The sequence below is a fragment of the Sebastes umbrosus genome, chromosome 7 (genome assembly GCF_015220745.1).
Source record: "Sebastes umbrosus isolate fSebUmb1 chromosome 7, fSebUmb1.pri, whole genome shotgun sequence".
NCBI lineage: Eukaryota > Metazoa > Chordata > Actinopteri > Perciformes > Sebastidae > Sebastes > Sebastes umbrosus.
The window spans coordinates 29,254,512-29,269,360 of NC_051275.1; the positions used below are offsets into that span (position 1 = coordinate 29,254,512).

At 37.6% G+C, this 14,849-nt stretch overlaps 2 protein-coding genes across 3 annotated transcripts; one reads left to right on the top strand and one right to left on the bottom strand.

Moving 5' to 3' along the window:
- Positions 1 to 837: 837 nt before the first annotated feature.
- Positions 838 to 3,442, bottom strand: h3f3b.1 (H3 histone, family 3B.1). Of its 2 annotated transcripts, none has more exons than XM_037776158.1 (4): positions 3,282 to 3,442; positions 2,203 to 2,335; positions 1,905 to 2,058; positions 838 to 1,755 (listed from the first exon to the last, which is right to left on the bottom strand). In XM_037776158.1, exons 2-4 carry the CDS (start codon positions 2,328 to 2,330, stop codon positions 1,627 to 1,629), a joined length of 411 nt encoding a protein of 136 aa, XP_037632086.1. In that variant the 5' UTR covers positions 2,331 to 2,335; positions 3,282 to 3,442; the 3' UTR covers positions 838 to 1,626. The 2 variants fall into 2 exon arrangements, with proteins under 2 accessions (XP_037632086.1, XP_037632087.1); XM_037776159.1 differs by having other exon boundaries at positions 2,203 to 2,332; positions 3,282 to 3,419.
- Positions 3,443 to 5,003: 1,561 nt separating this feature from the next.
- nop53 (NOP53 ribosome biogenesis factor) lies at positions 5,004 to 14,849 on the top strand. Its single transcript, XM_037776132.1, has 12 exons — positions 5,004 to 5,241; positions 6,979 to 7,055; positions 7,165 to 7,261; positions 7,956 to 8,158; positions 9,539 to 9,594; positions 9,730 to 9,825; positions 10,091 to 10,192; positions 10,297 to 10,461; positions 10,730 to 10,905; positions 12,502 to 12,568; positions 12,952 to 13,028; positions 13,153 to 14,849. Exons 1-12 carry the CDS (start codon positions 5,036 to 5,038, stop codon positions 13,211 to 13,213), a joined length of 1,383 nt encoding a protein of 460 aa, XP_037632060.1. The 5' UTR covers positions 5,004 to 5,035; the 3' UTR covers positions 13,214 to 14,849.

A 14,849-nucleotide genomic window follows, 5' to 3' on the forward strand; every position in this document is an offset into this window, starting at 1 on the left:
GGATTTTATTCAAATATATATAAGAAATACCCAAATATTAATTATTACCTCAACCTTAAAGGTCCCATATTCTAAAAAAGTGAGATTTTCCTGTTTTTTTTTTATATAAAGCAGGCTTAAGTCCTATATAAATACTGTGAATGTATCAAAACGCTCAATCCACAGGGTAATACACAGCCCGTATTCATAAACTCTGCATTTGAAACAAGCCGATAGGATTTCTGTCCATTTGTGATGTCACAAATATACAATATTTAGACCCTTTACACAGATTTAAACGTAAACATTCTAAATGTGTCCCAGTGTATTCCTAGTTGCAGTGTATGTGAATGTCATCAGTTGACAGGAAGTACACATGCACCCAAGCTGTTGCCTAGCAACGCAATTCTGTTGCAATTAAAATATGTTGTTTTGTGACAGATATTTCCAATTCTAGTGTCTTGTCTTGATTGTGTGTATATTTATCAAGAATTGCAATGCAAATTTGAACAAAAATCTAAAAATGTTTATTGCTGGGACTTAAAAATGCCCGTAGTTGCAGAAAAATCTATCATTTTGTCTATAGAAATATTTTTTGATTTAAATATCATTAAATACCCAAATATTCATTATTATCTCAACCTTTTTTGACAAGGAATTAGTATTTATTCTTAGAAGGGTGCATGAGAACAGGAATGTACTAAATGTTTGCACAATAATGTGCATCGGAGTTGCAACTAACTATTATTCTTATTATGGATTCATCTTAAATTGCAGATAAGTTTTCTGTCCATCGAATAATCATTTTAGCTCAAGTATGAATAGTATTTTGACGTAGATATTCACTCACACATCTGATTTAACCACAAGAATCTATTTATTATGTTTGTATGTGAATTTCAGAGTACAAATATTTTGCTTTTTAAAAATGACTGAAAACATAAATCAAAAACACAGTAGAAAAAAAAAAATAGGTTATCGTATCAACCTGAGAGAGGAACAAAAAGTCAAAACATTACCTGGACATAATAACGTGGCTGAAAATCAAAATATGATCACCATAGGTCTGCTACATATACGCCGCTTGTATTCTGCCAAAAATGCAGTGTCATCATAGCACAATGACGTTCCTAATTGACAACCAGAATCAAACTTTTGTATTTCCATACATTAAACACTAACAGTAGAAAGACACCAATAAAAAAAAAGAAAAACCACTACTTTTACAACAAATCTCTATTTTAAAAAATAAAAATCAGGAGACCTATAATATCAATGTAAATGTCCGTCTGAAGATGAAAATGTCTTAACCCTAATGCGATTTCCTATGCTCTTTTCATGTCACACTATTCTTGGCCTGCAAAAACACCTTATGCATGGAGATAACAAGCACCCTGTGAGCTAGCTAGTTAGAAGTGAGGAGTGTAACTGACTCAAAGTTTCAAACATACATGAAGATATCGCTAAGGAAACTCTGCTACTAGTAGCACCAAAGGAGACATGATCACACATTTTACGGTTATCACAATCATGATATATATATATATAAGACCTCAAACCAAACTACTAACTAAGTATAGAGGGAGGAAAGAGATGAAAGAGTGGTGACGGGACAAAAGGACAGCATATAACAAATCAGAAAACATTTTAGGCGCGCTCCCCGCGGATACGACGCGCCAGCTGGATGTCTTTGGGCATGATGGTGACACGCTTGGCGTGGATGGCGCACAGGTTGGTGTCCTCAAACAGACCCACCAGGTAGGCCTCGCTGGCCTCCTGCAGAGAAGGAAAACAGAATGTCAGTAGAGCAAAAATTACTTTTTTGACTTTTATAAATGGAAAATATCTATAACAAAACATACATTTTTAGTTGGAATGATTAGAACACTAGTTTAGTAATGTTATTAATGGTGAGAGCTACTGACCTGCAGAGCCCCGATGGCTGCACTCTGGAAACGCAGATCGGTCTTGAAGTCCTGGGCGATTTCTCTCACCAGGCGCTGGAAGGGCAGCTTGCGGATCAGCAGCTCAGTGGACTTCTGGTAACGACGGATCTCACGCAGAGCCACAGTACCAGGCCTAAAGAGGAGAGGCACAAATGTACATATGCAAAATTTGAGATGGGAGCACACTGCTTTTGCTCAAACTTATGTTATCCTTCTTATACAACAAGGGGCATAACATTGCAGAAGAAACAAACAGAAGAGCCATATGACCTCTCACCTGTAGCGATGGGGCTTCTTGACACCACCAGTGGATGGGGCGCTCTTGCGAGCAGCCTTTGTGGCCAGCTGTTTACGTGGGGCTTTGCCTCCAGTGGACTTACGGGCAGTCTGCTTGGTACGGGCCATGGCTACTAAAGATCACATGAGGGCACATGACAATGTTTATTTTTTTGTAATGTAACTAAAATGCATTTTTTTGGCACATGTACAACAGAAGGATACACTGGATGTGAAGGATAAAAATTTATTTTCCAGTTGTATTTTAACTAATTTAGAAGTGTACATCAACATTGTAAACTCTACTCTTCAGAGTGGGTTATAAAAAACATAAATCAGCAGTTTTTTTTCAAATTATATCCAAGGCAGCTTATGTAATGACTATCTTTAAAGGAGACAGAGACGGCATCCAATCAGAACTGAGCTCTTTATCGTGTCAACCAATCACATTCTGTAAACAAGCCTGTGAGGCGGGATGTTGCGAACAATCCGACCAATCACAGCACGACGATCACCCGAGAAGCCCCGCCCCTTGCGCAGTGAACGTGGGTGCGTTCGTTTCGTGCTACCGTGTTCCCCCGGTTCCGCGCAAGCCTTGATTTTTTATTCAGAATGAGCTATTTCGAAGTAAAACAGAGCGAACCCGCCCACCCCGGCTGAGCGGTGTCCGCAAACGAGCACACCTTAAAGATGATGGCTGTGCTGCTGGATGGAAGAATGCAAACGGGAAGGAAAAAATCGTTGTGAAAAAGGAAGAGGTTGATGATATAAACGACGGAAGATTATAAAAACTACCGCACGAAAGTGGAATATAGTTTTTGTAAATGACACTAGACATGTCAGGGGATCTTTTCATGAACAATATTTTGTCAGATGACCCCTCACTTTAGGCGCATTTTCCGAGTCAAATTTGACCAGATCACAAGTGCTCTTCAGGTCTCCGACTCCACCGAGCAGGCAGATAACAAGCTCGACAAAGCTCTTCTTTTTCATCGAAAATAAACTAAAAAACACGTCCATCCGAGAAATAACTTAACATTAAATGAAAGATTGGAGTTTTATTGAAATGTTGCTACCTACCTTTGGGAACTTAGTGAGAGATTTGCAGCTCAGAAACGTGAATGTATTTGCTGTAGTCTCTAAAGCGTTGTTCTGTTCTCGCTATAAAATGAAGGGAGGAGAAGAAAAAAGGAAAAAGAACATAGGAGAGCAACAGGAGACGTTTCCCATGATGCATCTGGGACAAACATATTAACATGCTGCAACATGATAAACAACATGAACACACATGTGCAACAAGTTTTACACACTGATTATTGACCATTTTGTTAGTTTAGGTTAATAATATGATTATTATTAAATTTATTTAATATGGAAAGAAAAGAAAAACAAGCAACCAAAGCACTATTAATATCCGTGACAGACTATAAACTGAGTGTTTAAGACCTTTAATACCATATTCACAATTTTATTTATTATGTAATGAATATAAACAATTATAATAAAAAAAAAAAACATGACAGTCTTCTTTGTTTTGTGTATCATGCAAAACTATTTTGTTATTAATACCCTCACTCTGTGGTAAATACAAAATAGTATTTTATCCATATAAAATATGAAACAGTGAGATAAAAAACAAGTTAAAACTTTTATATACATGGAGACAGCGTTTACTCTGTCGTTCCTGCAGGTGGCGCTACCAGCGTCCCTCCAGTCCTCCAGCACAGAAGAAGAAACATGATAAACAATTGCATGACCACACACACGTGCAATGTCGTTCACCAACTTTTTCACACTGATTATTGACAATGTTGTTAGTTTAGGTTAATGATATGATCCTTAATAAGTTTATTTAAAATGGAAAGAAAAAAACAAACCAAAGCACTATTAATATCAGCGAGAGAATAATAAACTGAGTGACATTCAGTGTTTTATACTTTAATACTACTGTATATTCACAATTTTATTTATTATGTAATGAATATAAACAATTATAATTTAAAAAAACAACATGACAGTCTTCATTGTTTTGAGTATCACGCAAAACTATTTTGTTATTAATACACTCACTCTTTTGTAAATACAAAATGTTATTAAAATAAAAATGTAAAATATAAAAATATAAAATATAAAAATACAAAAATATAAAAATATAAAATATAAACATTGAAAATAATAAAAAAAAAATATATATATAAAATAAAAAATATAAAAATATAAAATATAAAAATATAAAATATAGAATATAAAAATATAAAACTTAAAATATAAAACTATAAAATATATAATATAAAAATATAAAATATAAAAATTTAAAAATATAAAATATAAAAATATAAAATATAGAATATAAAAATATAACAATATAAAATATAAAATATAGAATATAAAATATAAAATATAAAATATAAAAATATAAAATATTAAAATATAAAATATAGAATACATAAATTTAAAAATATAAAATATAAAAATATAAAATATAAAATATAAAATATAAAATATAAAAATATAAAAATATAAAATATAAAAATATAAAATATAGAATATAAAAATATAACAATATAAAATATAAAATATAAAATATAAAAATATAAAATATAAAATATAAAATATAAAATATAAAATATAAAAATATAAAAATATAAAAAATATAAAAAATAACCCAAGTTAAAACGTTTATATACATGGAGACAGCTTTTACAGTGTTTACACGGTCTGTCCTGCAGGTGGCGCTACCAGCGCCCCTCCAGTCCTCCAGCACAGAAGAAGAAGCAGAAACAGAAGAAGAAGAAGAAGAAGAGGAAGCGTGTTTCTTTTCCACGGCCTCCAACATGGCGCCGACCAGGAGGTTGAAACGCGTGGCGGCTTCTCAGCCTGGTTTTCTTAATTTAAAGTCAACTTCAGGCGCTGAAGGCTCGCTCAGCAGCGGGAGAAAACGTGTGAACAGGAATAAGAAGAAGAACTGGAACAAACACGTCGACATAGACGATGTGAACGAGTTTCTAGAGGACGTGAGGCACCAGGAGAGAACCACAGGGTGAGTTACACCAGCTGGTTAGACATCAAACAGTCAGACAAACTGTGTGATATAGTGTACCTTAAGTTAAACTAAAACACTAAGAAACGTCCAGCAGTAATCTACCTTTAATACAGGACGTTTTGTGGATGTTTTACCGTTTATGGCCTGTTGTTTGTCGTCGTCTCCACCACATAGGGGCTGTTTAAAACGCTGCCTGTCTCTTTAACAGGTTTGTTTAAGTCAGGGGTCACCAACCTTTATCATCAAAAGACATTTTAGGCAAAAAATAAACAAATAAATCTGTCTGGACCCGCAAAACATGTGATCATTGTGATGAAGATAACACACTTTATAGACTAAGTATATAGTATATAGTATATACTATAGTATATAAGTCTAATGCAGTGAGGGCCCATAAGTGCAAATGTACTACTGAGTGTTAGGGCCACATTCAGGGAAAAACATCTGAGATTTACAGAATAAAGTCATAAAATTATGACAAAAAAGTCGTAAGATAACGAGAAAAAAAGTCGTAATATTATGAGAATAAAGTCATAACTTTACAAGAAAAAAAGAAAATGACACGTGCAGAAATATAAATGAATTACTGATATAATTATCCTTATCAAAATATAAATTTGTTATCAATCCAGAATACCAATTAATTACTTATAATATAACTTAATCAAAATACCAATTCATTACTTGCATATTTAACTTAATCATATTGACTATTTGTTATCTTTTCTTATATGTACTTTACTTTGTTCTTTAATGTACTTACACAGAATGGGAGTTACAGGATAAAATAATAAAAATAATGTGTATATACAAGTGTTCTGGAAGCTGTAAATAATACAAAGGGATGGATATACATGGACTGGATGATTATGTACATGTGGATATGTGTATATACTTTATTTACACGGAGTAGGATTTATATTTATTGATGGTGATTTGTCACAAAATTAAGTTTGCTAAACAAAAAGTTAATTCAGCTAGTGATGAAGCTGAAGGTTTTGCTGATTAGGCTTGTCATGTTTCACATTAATTCCTCAATTTTTTATTTGGTTTCATATCGAAGACCTTTTTAAGGAATTAAAATAATAAAACAAATAATTTGCTGGCTCCAGATACCAAATATGAGGATCTGAATGATTTTTCTGTCTTTCGGATCATTGTAAATTGAATATCTTGAGGTTTTCGACAAAATAGATGGATAGATTTTTCGATCCCAAATTTGGAAAAAACAGCAAATATACATATCAGCACTAGAGATACATATCTATAGAACACACAATATAAAGAATGTATTAAAAATATACCAGACTCTACTACAACTTAGAAAATATAAACATAGACTGACATACTTTATACATTAGCAAAGTGTGCAAGTTCAAATTTGTTTTAAAATAGAAATTAAATGAGGTAGTAAACTGATGTGCCAATTCAACATGTGCAAGATTATTGTAGGATCAAAACAGAATGAAGTGTGGTCGAGACAGAAACTATAAACGAGAGAAAATGACCAATAAATGGTTAATAATTTCACTGGAAAATTGACTGAACAGATTTCTTGATAATGAAAATCATTGTCTGTTGTAAATAAAATGCTGGAAAAAAACAGTTTCTTTAATTCAAAGTCTATAATGGAACAATGAAAATAATTGTTAGTTGTAAATAAAAAGTTGGGAAAAGCAGCTTCTTCAACTTTACCTCTATAATGGGACATGATGGGATCTTTCTGTATTTCAGGGGTCTGCTGTCTGAGAAGTCAGATGAAAGTTTGTTCTTTTTGGATCTTGGACAACCAAAGAAAGCTGAACAGAAAGGTAAATATATTATCACATTACATATTACTGACACAAACCTGTGTAAATACATATGCATGTAAATGTGTGCTTGATGCTTAATCAAAATGATCTATATTTCCCTGTGAAGTAGAGGAACCCGTCAAGGGGAGGAAAGGGAGAGCGGCCCGTCCTCTGAGGATAGATCTGATCCTGAAGCACGACTCCCTCGTCTCGGTCCCTAAAGAGTCAGTATCCATCATCACTACCTTTTTGTGCTTTTATTTACCCTTCTTCTATGGCTACATTCAGCATCCTCAACTGTTAAGTCATTGTCAGGAGAAACGGAGCACAGTCTCCTCTCAAATGTTATTTTCGGGGTATATAGCGGTAGTGTTTCCGAGCCACAGAGTCCCTTTAGAAAACCTCTTATTTTACTGCAGCAGGGTCTGATAGTCTGCCCCGCTCAGACCTGGTTCTGGTTCTCCCGTGCGTCCTTTCCCTCCAGCGGGCCCAGCAATACAGTCTGTGTTTAGTTATGTAGGTCATATAAAGGCATCAGTATTAAACTGAGACTGCTTAATAACCAGTTAAAAGCTCCTCACAGTAACTTTAAAACTCAGTCTTGCATTTGTTTATTTTAATGTTTGAGGACGGTGCGTGTCCCGTGATGATCTCATCCTTGCGCTCACAGTATTCCCTTCATGGGAATGTGAAGACAACACATAGGAGCTCAGGAGACTGTTATGTAAACGGTGTCCTGGGATCTGAGGATATGCAAACACGCATCATGAAGTAGACGGTGTCAAATCAAAGGGGTCTAAACATCTAGTGTGCTGGTTATTGTTTTTGCGTCAACTCATGTTTCATGTTACCTGTTTCTTTGACTTCCTCCTGCTTCACATGATCACCAAATCATCTCTTCTGCCTTCCCCCCCTCAGTGTTCTGGCCTACCAGCAACCCAATGCCAAGAAACTCCGTCGCATTGCCCAGAAGGCCGAGCAGCTGGCAGCCAAAGGCGTGGTGCCACGGAGGCAGAAACAGCTGCTGAACAGACGGCCGGTCGAAAAGACAGCCAAGAAGTCCGTGACAGAGGCCAACAACTACCCAGACAGAGAATACTACGACATATGGGGACCAGAGAGTGAGTTATCGGTGTGTGTACGTGTGGGTGTGTGTCCAATGATGATCTCATCCTTGCGCTCCCAGTATTTCCTTCATGGGAATGTGAAGACAACACATAGGAGCTCAGGTGACTGTTGTGTAAACGGTCATCTGGGATCTGAGGATACACATTTAGTAGTATAGAGTTTATGTTGAGATCCACATGTGAAAGTAGGGATGGTAGTAATAAATAATTAAATCATTCATAAGAACTTTATTATTAAGAACCTGTTAAGCTACAATGTGCAAAGTCATGTCCATCCGTTGGACCTCGGGTCCTTCCACGTGGGAGTTGAAGGCTAAACCAGTTGAGGTAACTGTACAATATGTTCCACAAGCAAACGTGATCAGAACCTGAGATACATACCTAAAGATTTCTTCAGCTAAACGTAGCCTCTTGTCGCTGCCAGCTGATGGTGATCAGAGGAATCCAAAAGAGGAAGCCACCAGGGTTTTATTTTATTTTCTGAATTGGTGAATACTGGCCTATTTGGAGTGTCCATTGCAACACACATGGCCTGATGTACCCATGTGAAATGTCAATTTAGGCCATAGTCCGTTTGGCTAGTCCAAATGAAATGGGGGAAATTGATACTTTTGATTTGTTTTCTATTTAGTCTGGTTCGGTTTTACAGTGCACAAATTAAAGCGGACCAAATAAAACATTTTAGTTGCTGAGGGGCGTTTACGAAGGATTGAATTTATGTTTTTCATCTGAAGAGCTGCCACCTCTATGCAGGGAATTGTGGACTTGAAACTTTCACCTCTCCTTCAGTTTATCTTGACTGACTTTAAAAAAGTCATTATTTTTGTAGATTTGATTTAGCATATTCTGTATGTTCTCTTCGGCCCAGGTGTCAAGCAAACATCGGATTTCTGCAGAAGTCCAGGTCAATCCTCTCCCTCTCATGTTAACCTGTCGTATACCTGTGTCCATCTGCACAAATGCCCACACAGGAAGCCTGCGTTTTGGTTCACTTAGAAACATTCACTCGGACCGTTTGTTTTGGTCCACACCAGAGTACAATTACTGCGTTCACAACTGCCCAAACAAACCGCACCAGATTTAGATTAAAACGGATTAAATGTTGACTTGTGAAAGCGCTCTAAAATGTAGAAGTTGAGGAGGGAAATGCGTTATCACAGTCTCTCTCATCGTTCTTTTTAAAAGCCCAATCTTTTTGGCGTGTGTACGAACTAAAAACCTGACAACGTGGAGGATTACAGCAGGAATCACAATTGATCAGAGATTTGCAGCTACATGATTTGTAAATGATGACTTGCTGTAAGTCCTGATCAGCTGTCTTTAGTGCACTTACATACTCATATGCTTGAAACTGTTTTTTTCTTTTTAATGTAGCCAAAGACACAGCTGACCCCTGGTACCTCCAACAGACGCGCAAGAGCCGCGTCAAGGTGAGAACAAATGTTTTATTTTGTGTTAAAAAGTAAAATGTGAATCTAATGAACCGCCAGCAGGGGGCTAATATTTTATATTGTATATGTGCTGGTTTGATTTTAATGAATGTGGCTGCATCACTGTTTTGTCAGCGTCCAGCGAAGTTGAATGAGAAACCATCTGTGCTTCCTGCTGTGGAGGTGATCGCTCCTGGAGGATCCTACAACCCCGACTTCTTCTCCCATCAGGTAAGTCACAACTCTACAGCGTACTGACTAATGGCTGCAAATAGGAAGGCTGGACATCAGCATTTTAAATGTACAGTCATTTAACACAACCTTCATATGACTTCATTTTCATAATGTTGTGATTTGATGTTGAGTTTAGCTGCTCTTGTACAGGATAATTTATGCAGATTTATGTTCTGATAAAAAGGTATTTATTTGTTTATCCTGTTGTAATGACCTGCCCTAACTGACTGTTAATCTCTCCTCCTTCACTCTGTGAACACAGGCCTTGCTGCAGGAGGCCCACGAGGTGGAGGTCAAGAAACAAAAGGCGGAAGACAAACTACAGAGACAGCTTGCTGTCAACAGAGATCACATAGCAACAGAGGTGCAGATGACTGTTCCAGCTCGTCCATCATTTTCGGTTTATTCGTAATAAAGTGGAAGTTTGGATCTTCGATTTTATCGAACATGTGTTTGTGTGTTCTGCAGGAGACGGTCTTTAGCGAGCAGGTGGAAGGCCTGGTGGAAGAGGAGAATGAAGAAGATGAAGATGCTCCTAATGATGAATTCGATGGTGGGGCAGTGGGAGCCATCTCACTTGCAGTGAAGAAGACTGAGAGACAGAGGAAGAAAGAGAGGGCAGAAAAACTTAAGGTACAGGAGGTTCTATTCACAGAAATCATTCTAGTCTTCTGGAAAGTAATGAGGCGTTTTGATAAAGTGACGCAGCAAACTTAACAAAACAAGATGTATTGATCAGGTTAATTCGTATTACCTTTATTCATATCAGATTTTATATCAGATTTTTTTTGCAAAAAAAGCCCTACATTTACTGGTTGTAGCTTCACAGATGTTGGGATTTTTTTTGTCACTCACCATCTGACAATCCTCCTCACTGTTTCTCTTCCTCTTCCCGTCCCAGTGGCAACGGCGACAGGCCCACAGAGTGCGGATGGATAAGCGGCAGCAGATCTTCCAGCTTCGCAACATAAAGATCTCCATCAAACAGCAGGAGCAGGACACCCAGACCAAACAGATACAACGCAAGGCCAATCAAGAGGCCCAGAAAGCTCAACCCAGACGCCTCGGCAAACTCAAGTACGCGCCTCACACTTTCCTAACAACGGCCTCCACATGTAAACTTCGGTGATTTAGTGAAGTTGGGGGACTCACAAGAGACGGAGAAAAAAATGGTTAAACTTGATAGTGCAGAGTTTGAGATATCCTGACACTTTGTATGAGTAATGCTCCAAAAATGGAAGATCCTAGATTTCCCATAATGCAACTCAATGACATCTTTTGTTAAGACCCTCCCTGCCCCCTGAATGCCCACTTCAATCAAACTCAACACCTCTAGTTTCCTTTCTATTTAAAATAATGTAAGTTTCAAGTCCAATATGAGATAACCTTTACAGTCATATGTCGGCTAAAGGTCTCTTCTTGTTCTCACAGAAGTTAAACCCTTTAGTTTAAACTCAGTTGCTGCGTCTTGTAGAAATCCCTTAAACGCCACTAGAGGTCATCGTATGTGAAGGTTTACCTTGCTGCAGATGTGGTGTAAGACAGGAAGGTCTACATTACTCTGATCTAAACCTGAAAACGATTCAAGCCCAGCAAAATTTGACAACCCTTTATTTAGGACTATCAACATAAAAACAATTTGAGTAATTATAAAACTGGCTGGACGTGGAACCTTGAACAGCACGTGGTTGCCAGACCTGAGGGTCCTTGTTGCAGAATAATGTGTCACACTGTCGCAAATTATAAAGAACCAAGCCATACAGGGCTTTGAAAGTAACTTCAGGAATCTGAACGCTACAGGAAGCCAGTTGTAATCAAGCCAAGGGATGGCGAGATCTAGTCTCTGTGTTTTGTATTTGTCAGAATCTATGTTCACACTACGAGCGACAAAATGGCCAAGCGTGTCGTGCTACATTGTCCCAGAGTCGCCGTTTAAGTGTTGCTCGAGCGCTGGTTGACAGTTATGTCGTTATATAGCACTGGGAACTGCCTATATATTTTTTTTTGGATGGAACAGAACAGGGTGAAACAAAAACATATGATTGGTTGATGTGTACCTCAAAAAAAGTTGAGACCAGCTTTGATTTGCAGCGCCACGCCCGTCGCACAGGAACAAGTGTTGAGCGTCAGTTTATAGCTTCATGTCACCGGCTTCCATTGAAAGTGACTTGTAGCGGTGTCACCCGTAGCGTGAACAGTAGCTTGGCGGTGGTTTCTGTGCATTTCTAAATTTTTAACAGGCCTGATAATAAAGTGTAGGATATCGATGTCAAACTGGTAGCAACATTGCAAACAAACGTATTCATAAAATACAGTAGGCCGATCATGGGAGTAGTAGAATACCGTAGTTTTAAATATTTTTCCATATGTTATGTATGAAGACTCAAAATGAATACTGTGGCCGGACTACTTGATTATAATCAAGTTATTTAAACAGCATTTGTATAAGTATGATTCTATCCCAAGCTTTTTGTTCACTATAAGTGTTTTCCATTGTAATTCTGGCTACAATGTTATTATTAATGAGTCCAACAATCATGAGACCGATTGTTTTTGTTTGCTCTCCAGGGCCATTTCAGCAACACAAATTATATTTTCTGGTACTAATTTATACAGTATGTATATGTGGATGTATTTGAAACAGTAGTTCAACATGTTGTTCGTTATTTGCAGGTTTCAGGCTCAGGACATGGAGGTTCAGCTGAGTGACGAGCTGGCCGGCTCCCTGCGACAACTCAAGGTACTTCACTAGTTGTTATGATGTTTTCTCGCTCATCCACTGTGACCTTTGAGGACACAAGAGTCTTTATCTGTAATGAGTTTTGGTTCATTTGGTTGGTGTATTATCTTCAGCACTCTGTATTGTCTTATTCTAAGCTTTATCCTATTCTCTAATACTGCGACGACCCACTTCTCCCCACAGGGATCATTACAGTTTCATGCGATCTAATTGCCAGCGGAAAATTCTCTTTATCTCATTATGTCTCTGAATAATACTTTAAATCAGCCTTTGTGGTGTGAATGGGGTTTTATAATTTGGGTGGGAATTGAGTAAAAGCAGAGTGACATTTGTCTCACATGAATTTATCTCTTCCCATCTCTCGTAATGCCGCGACTCTGCAGCCAGAGGGCAGCGTCCTCAAGGACCGCTTCAAGAGTCTGCAGAAGAGGAACCTGATCGAACCCAGAGAAAGAGCCAAGTAAGGACCGCTGCCTCGCTCTTACGTAACACCTCCTCAGAGGCTCTCAGTGATGCACAGATTCATATATTGATTTTAAATGTGCCTTTCCTCCCCTCTGTTACCTCCCTCCCCCGTCTCTTAGGTTCAAGAGGAGGCTCAAAGTGAAGTACCAGGAGAAGAGGGCTTTTAGAGAGATCACTTAGTGCCGACCCACAGACCACAGGAGCTGAACACAAGAAGCCTGGTAGCATTTTAAAGCCACAAACGCAACATGATGGAACTGTGTATATATGACTTGATGCCCGTTGAGGGCCTGTTTGACCCTTTCAGACAATTACAAATTAATTAATATGTCACATCAATTATATAAACTGAAAAGTGTTGGATATCAGTGTGGTGCATTTCCTGTACTGGTGTGTCTTGCATATTTAATATTTCACACGTTTCAGTGGGCCTCATGCAGGAAGCGACATACGAACAAATGTTCTTGTTTTGTTAGTTTCTGGGATTCAACAATGTTTTCTTATTTTTGCTCTTCTCTTAAGTAAGAGAACATTTTTCAGTGGTCGAGAGCACTCTCACCAAGATAAGAAAAAAACCCATCTTGTTTTCACAGTCCACATATTGTTTAAAAACTGCATTCTCTGGTGGAATCTCTCCAATTTCTTGGGCATGTGCCAGAGTATTTGCACAATACCTGCCCTTTTTATAGTGTTTAATGGACGTTACCCTTGCTAATAAGAAACACTCTGATTAGGGCTGCATGATTGTGGAAAAAATATATAATTGCAATTACTTTGACTGATATTGCAAGTGAGAAATGATTTGCGATCTTTGAGGGAATGATCATTTTGACATCATTTTCATTGAAAAACATGATTATGGTCTGATTTGAAGGGACATGTACCAAACAAAGATGTTTTCTTAAGTCTCCTGAATATGATGTGTAGGCTGGGACATCTCTGCAGCGCCATAATATTTAATTAAAAATGGTATTTCGAATTTTGATTTCCTCCTCGTGCTGCGTTTTGGAAATTGCCGTAGGCTATATTTGGATTTCAATAAAATTGTATTCAATTGTGTAGCCCTAAGTGGGATTTATCATTCAGTACGCATAGGTATGAGCAGACTGTTGGTGGTTAAGAATATTTGCTGCATCTAGAGCTAACTTCTTTTATCACACGGCTTTGTTGAATAATCTATTCTGATTGGTCAATCAAGGTGTTCTATGGTCTGTTATTTCTTTATAACGGGCCGTTGCTATGGGCGCAGTTCTGATGTCGGACTCTGGAGGACCATTTTTGTGTCAAATTATTTACTTAAGTAAGTAGCCGTGTAATAAGCGGGATAATGTACACCTAGCAGGTCATTGTTGTGAAATAGACCCCTCCGTATCATCCTGTAAAGGTTTACTTCACAATCGCTGTACGTTATCCCTTACTTATTTTGTCTCTTAACAGAAAAGTATGGGGAAAATTTAAGAGAATGTCGCTGCATGAGGCCCAGTGTGTGCGTTATGTAATATGACCCCTATCAGGAAAAGGTTTTCTGAGGGTTTATAGTATACAGCTGAGTCTGCTGAGGCCAGGAGTCACTGTGTCACTACTCTGCTCATACATGAGTAAAGACTTACAGCTTAGGTTAATAACGGGGTCAAACACATGAAATATTTCCATCTACTGCCGGGGTATTGGTCAGGTTCACCGTATGTCGGTTATCAGCACGCCTGATAGTTCTCAAGATGACCGCAATTTCAAACATGTAAACAAGCTTGTAATATTTCCTCACCTCCTCACATCAGGAAGCAATGTTTAATAAAACATTCAGTTTTACAAGAAA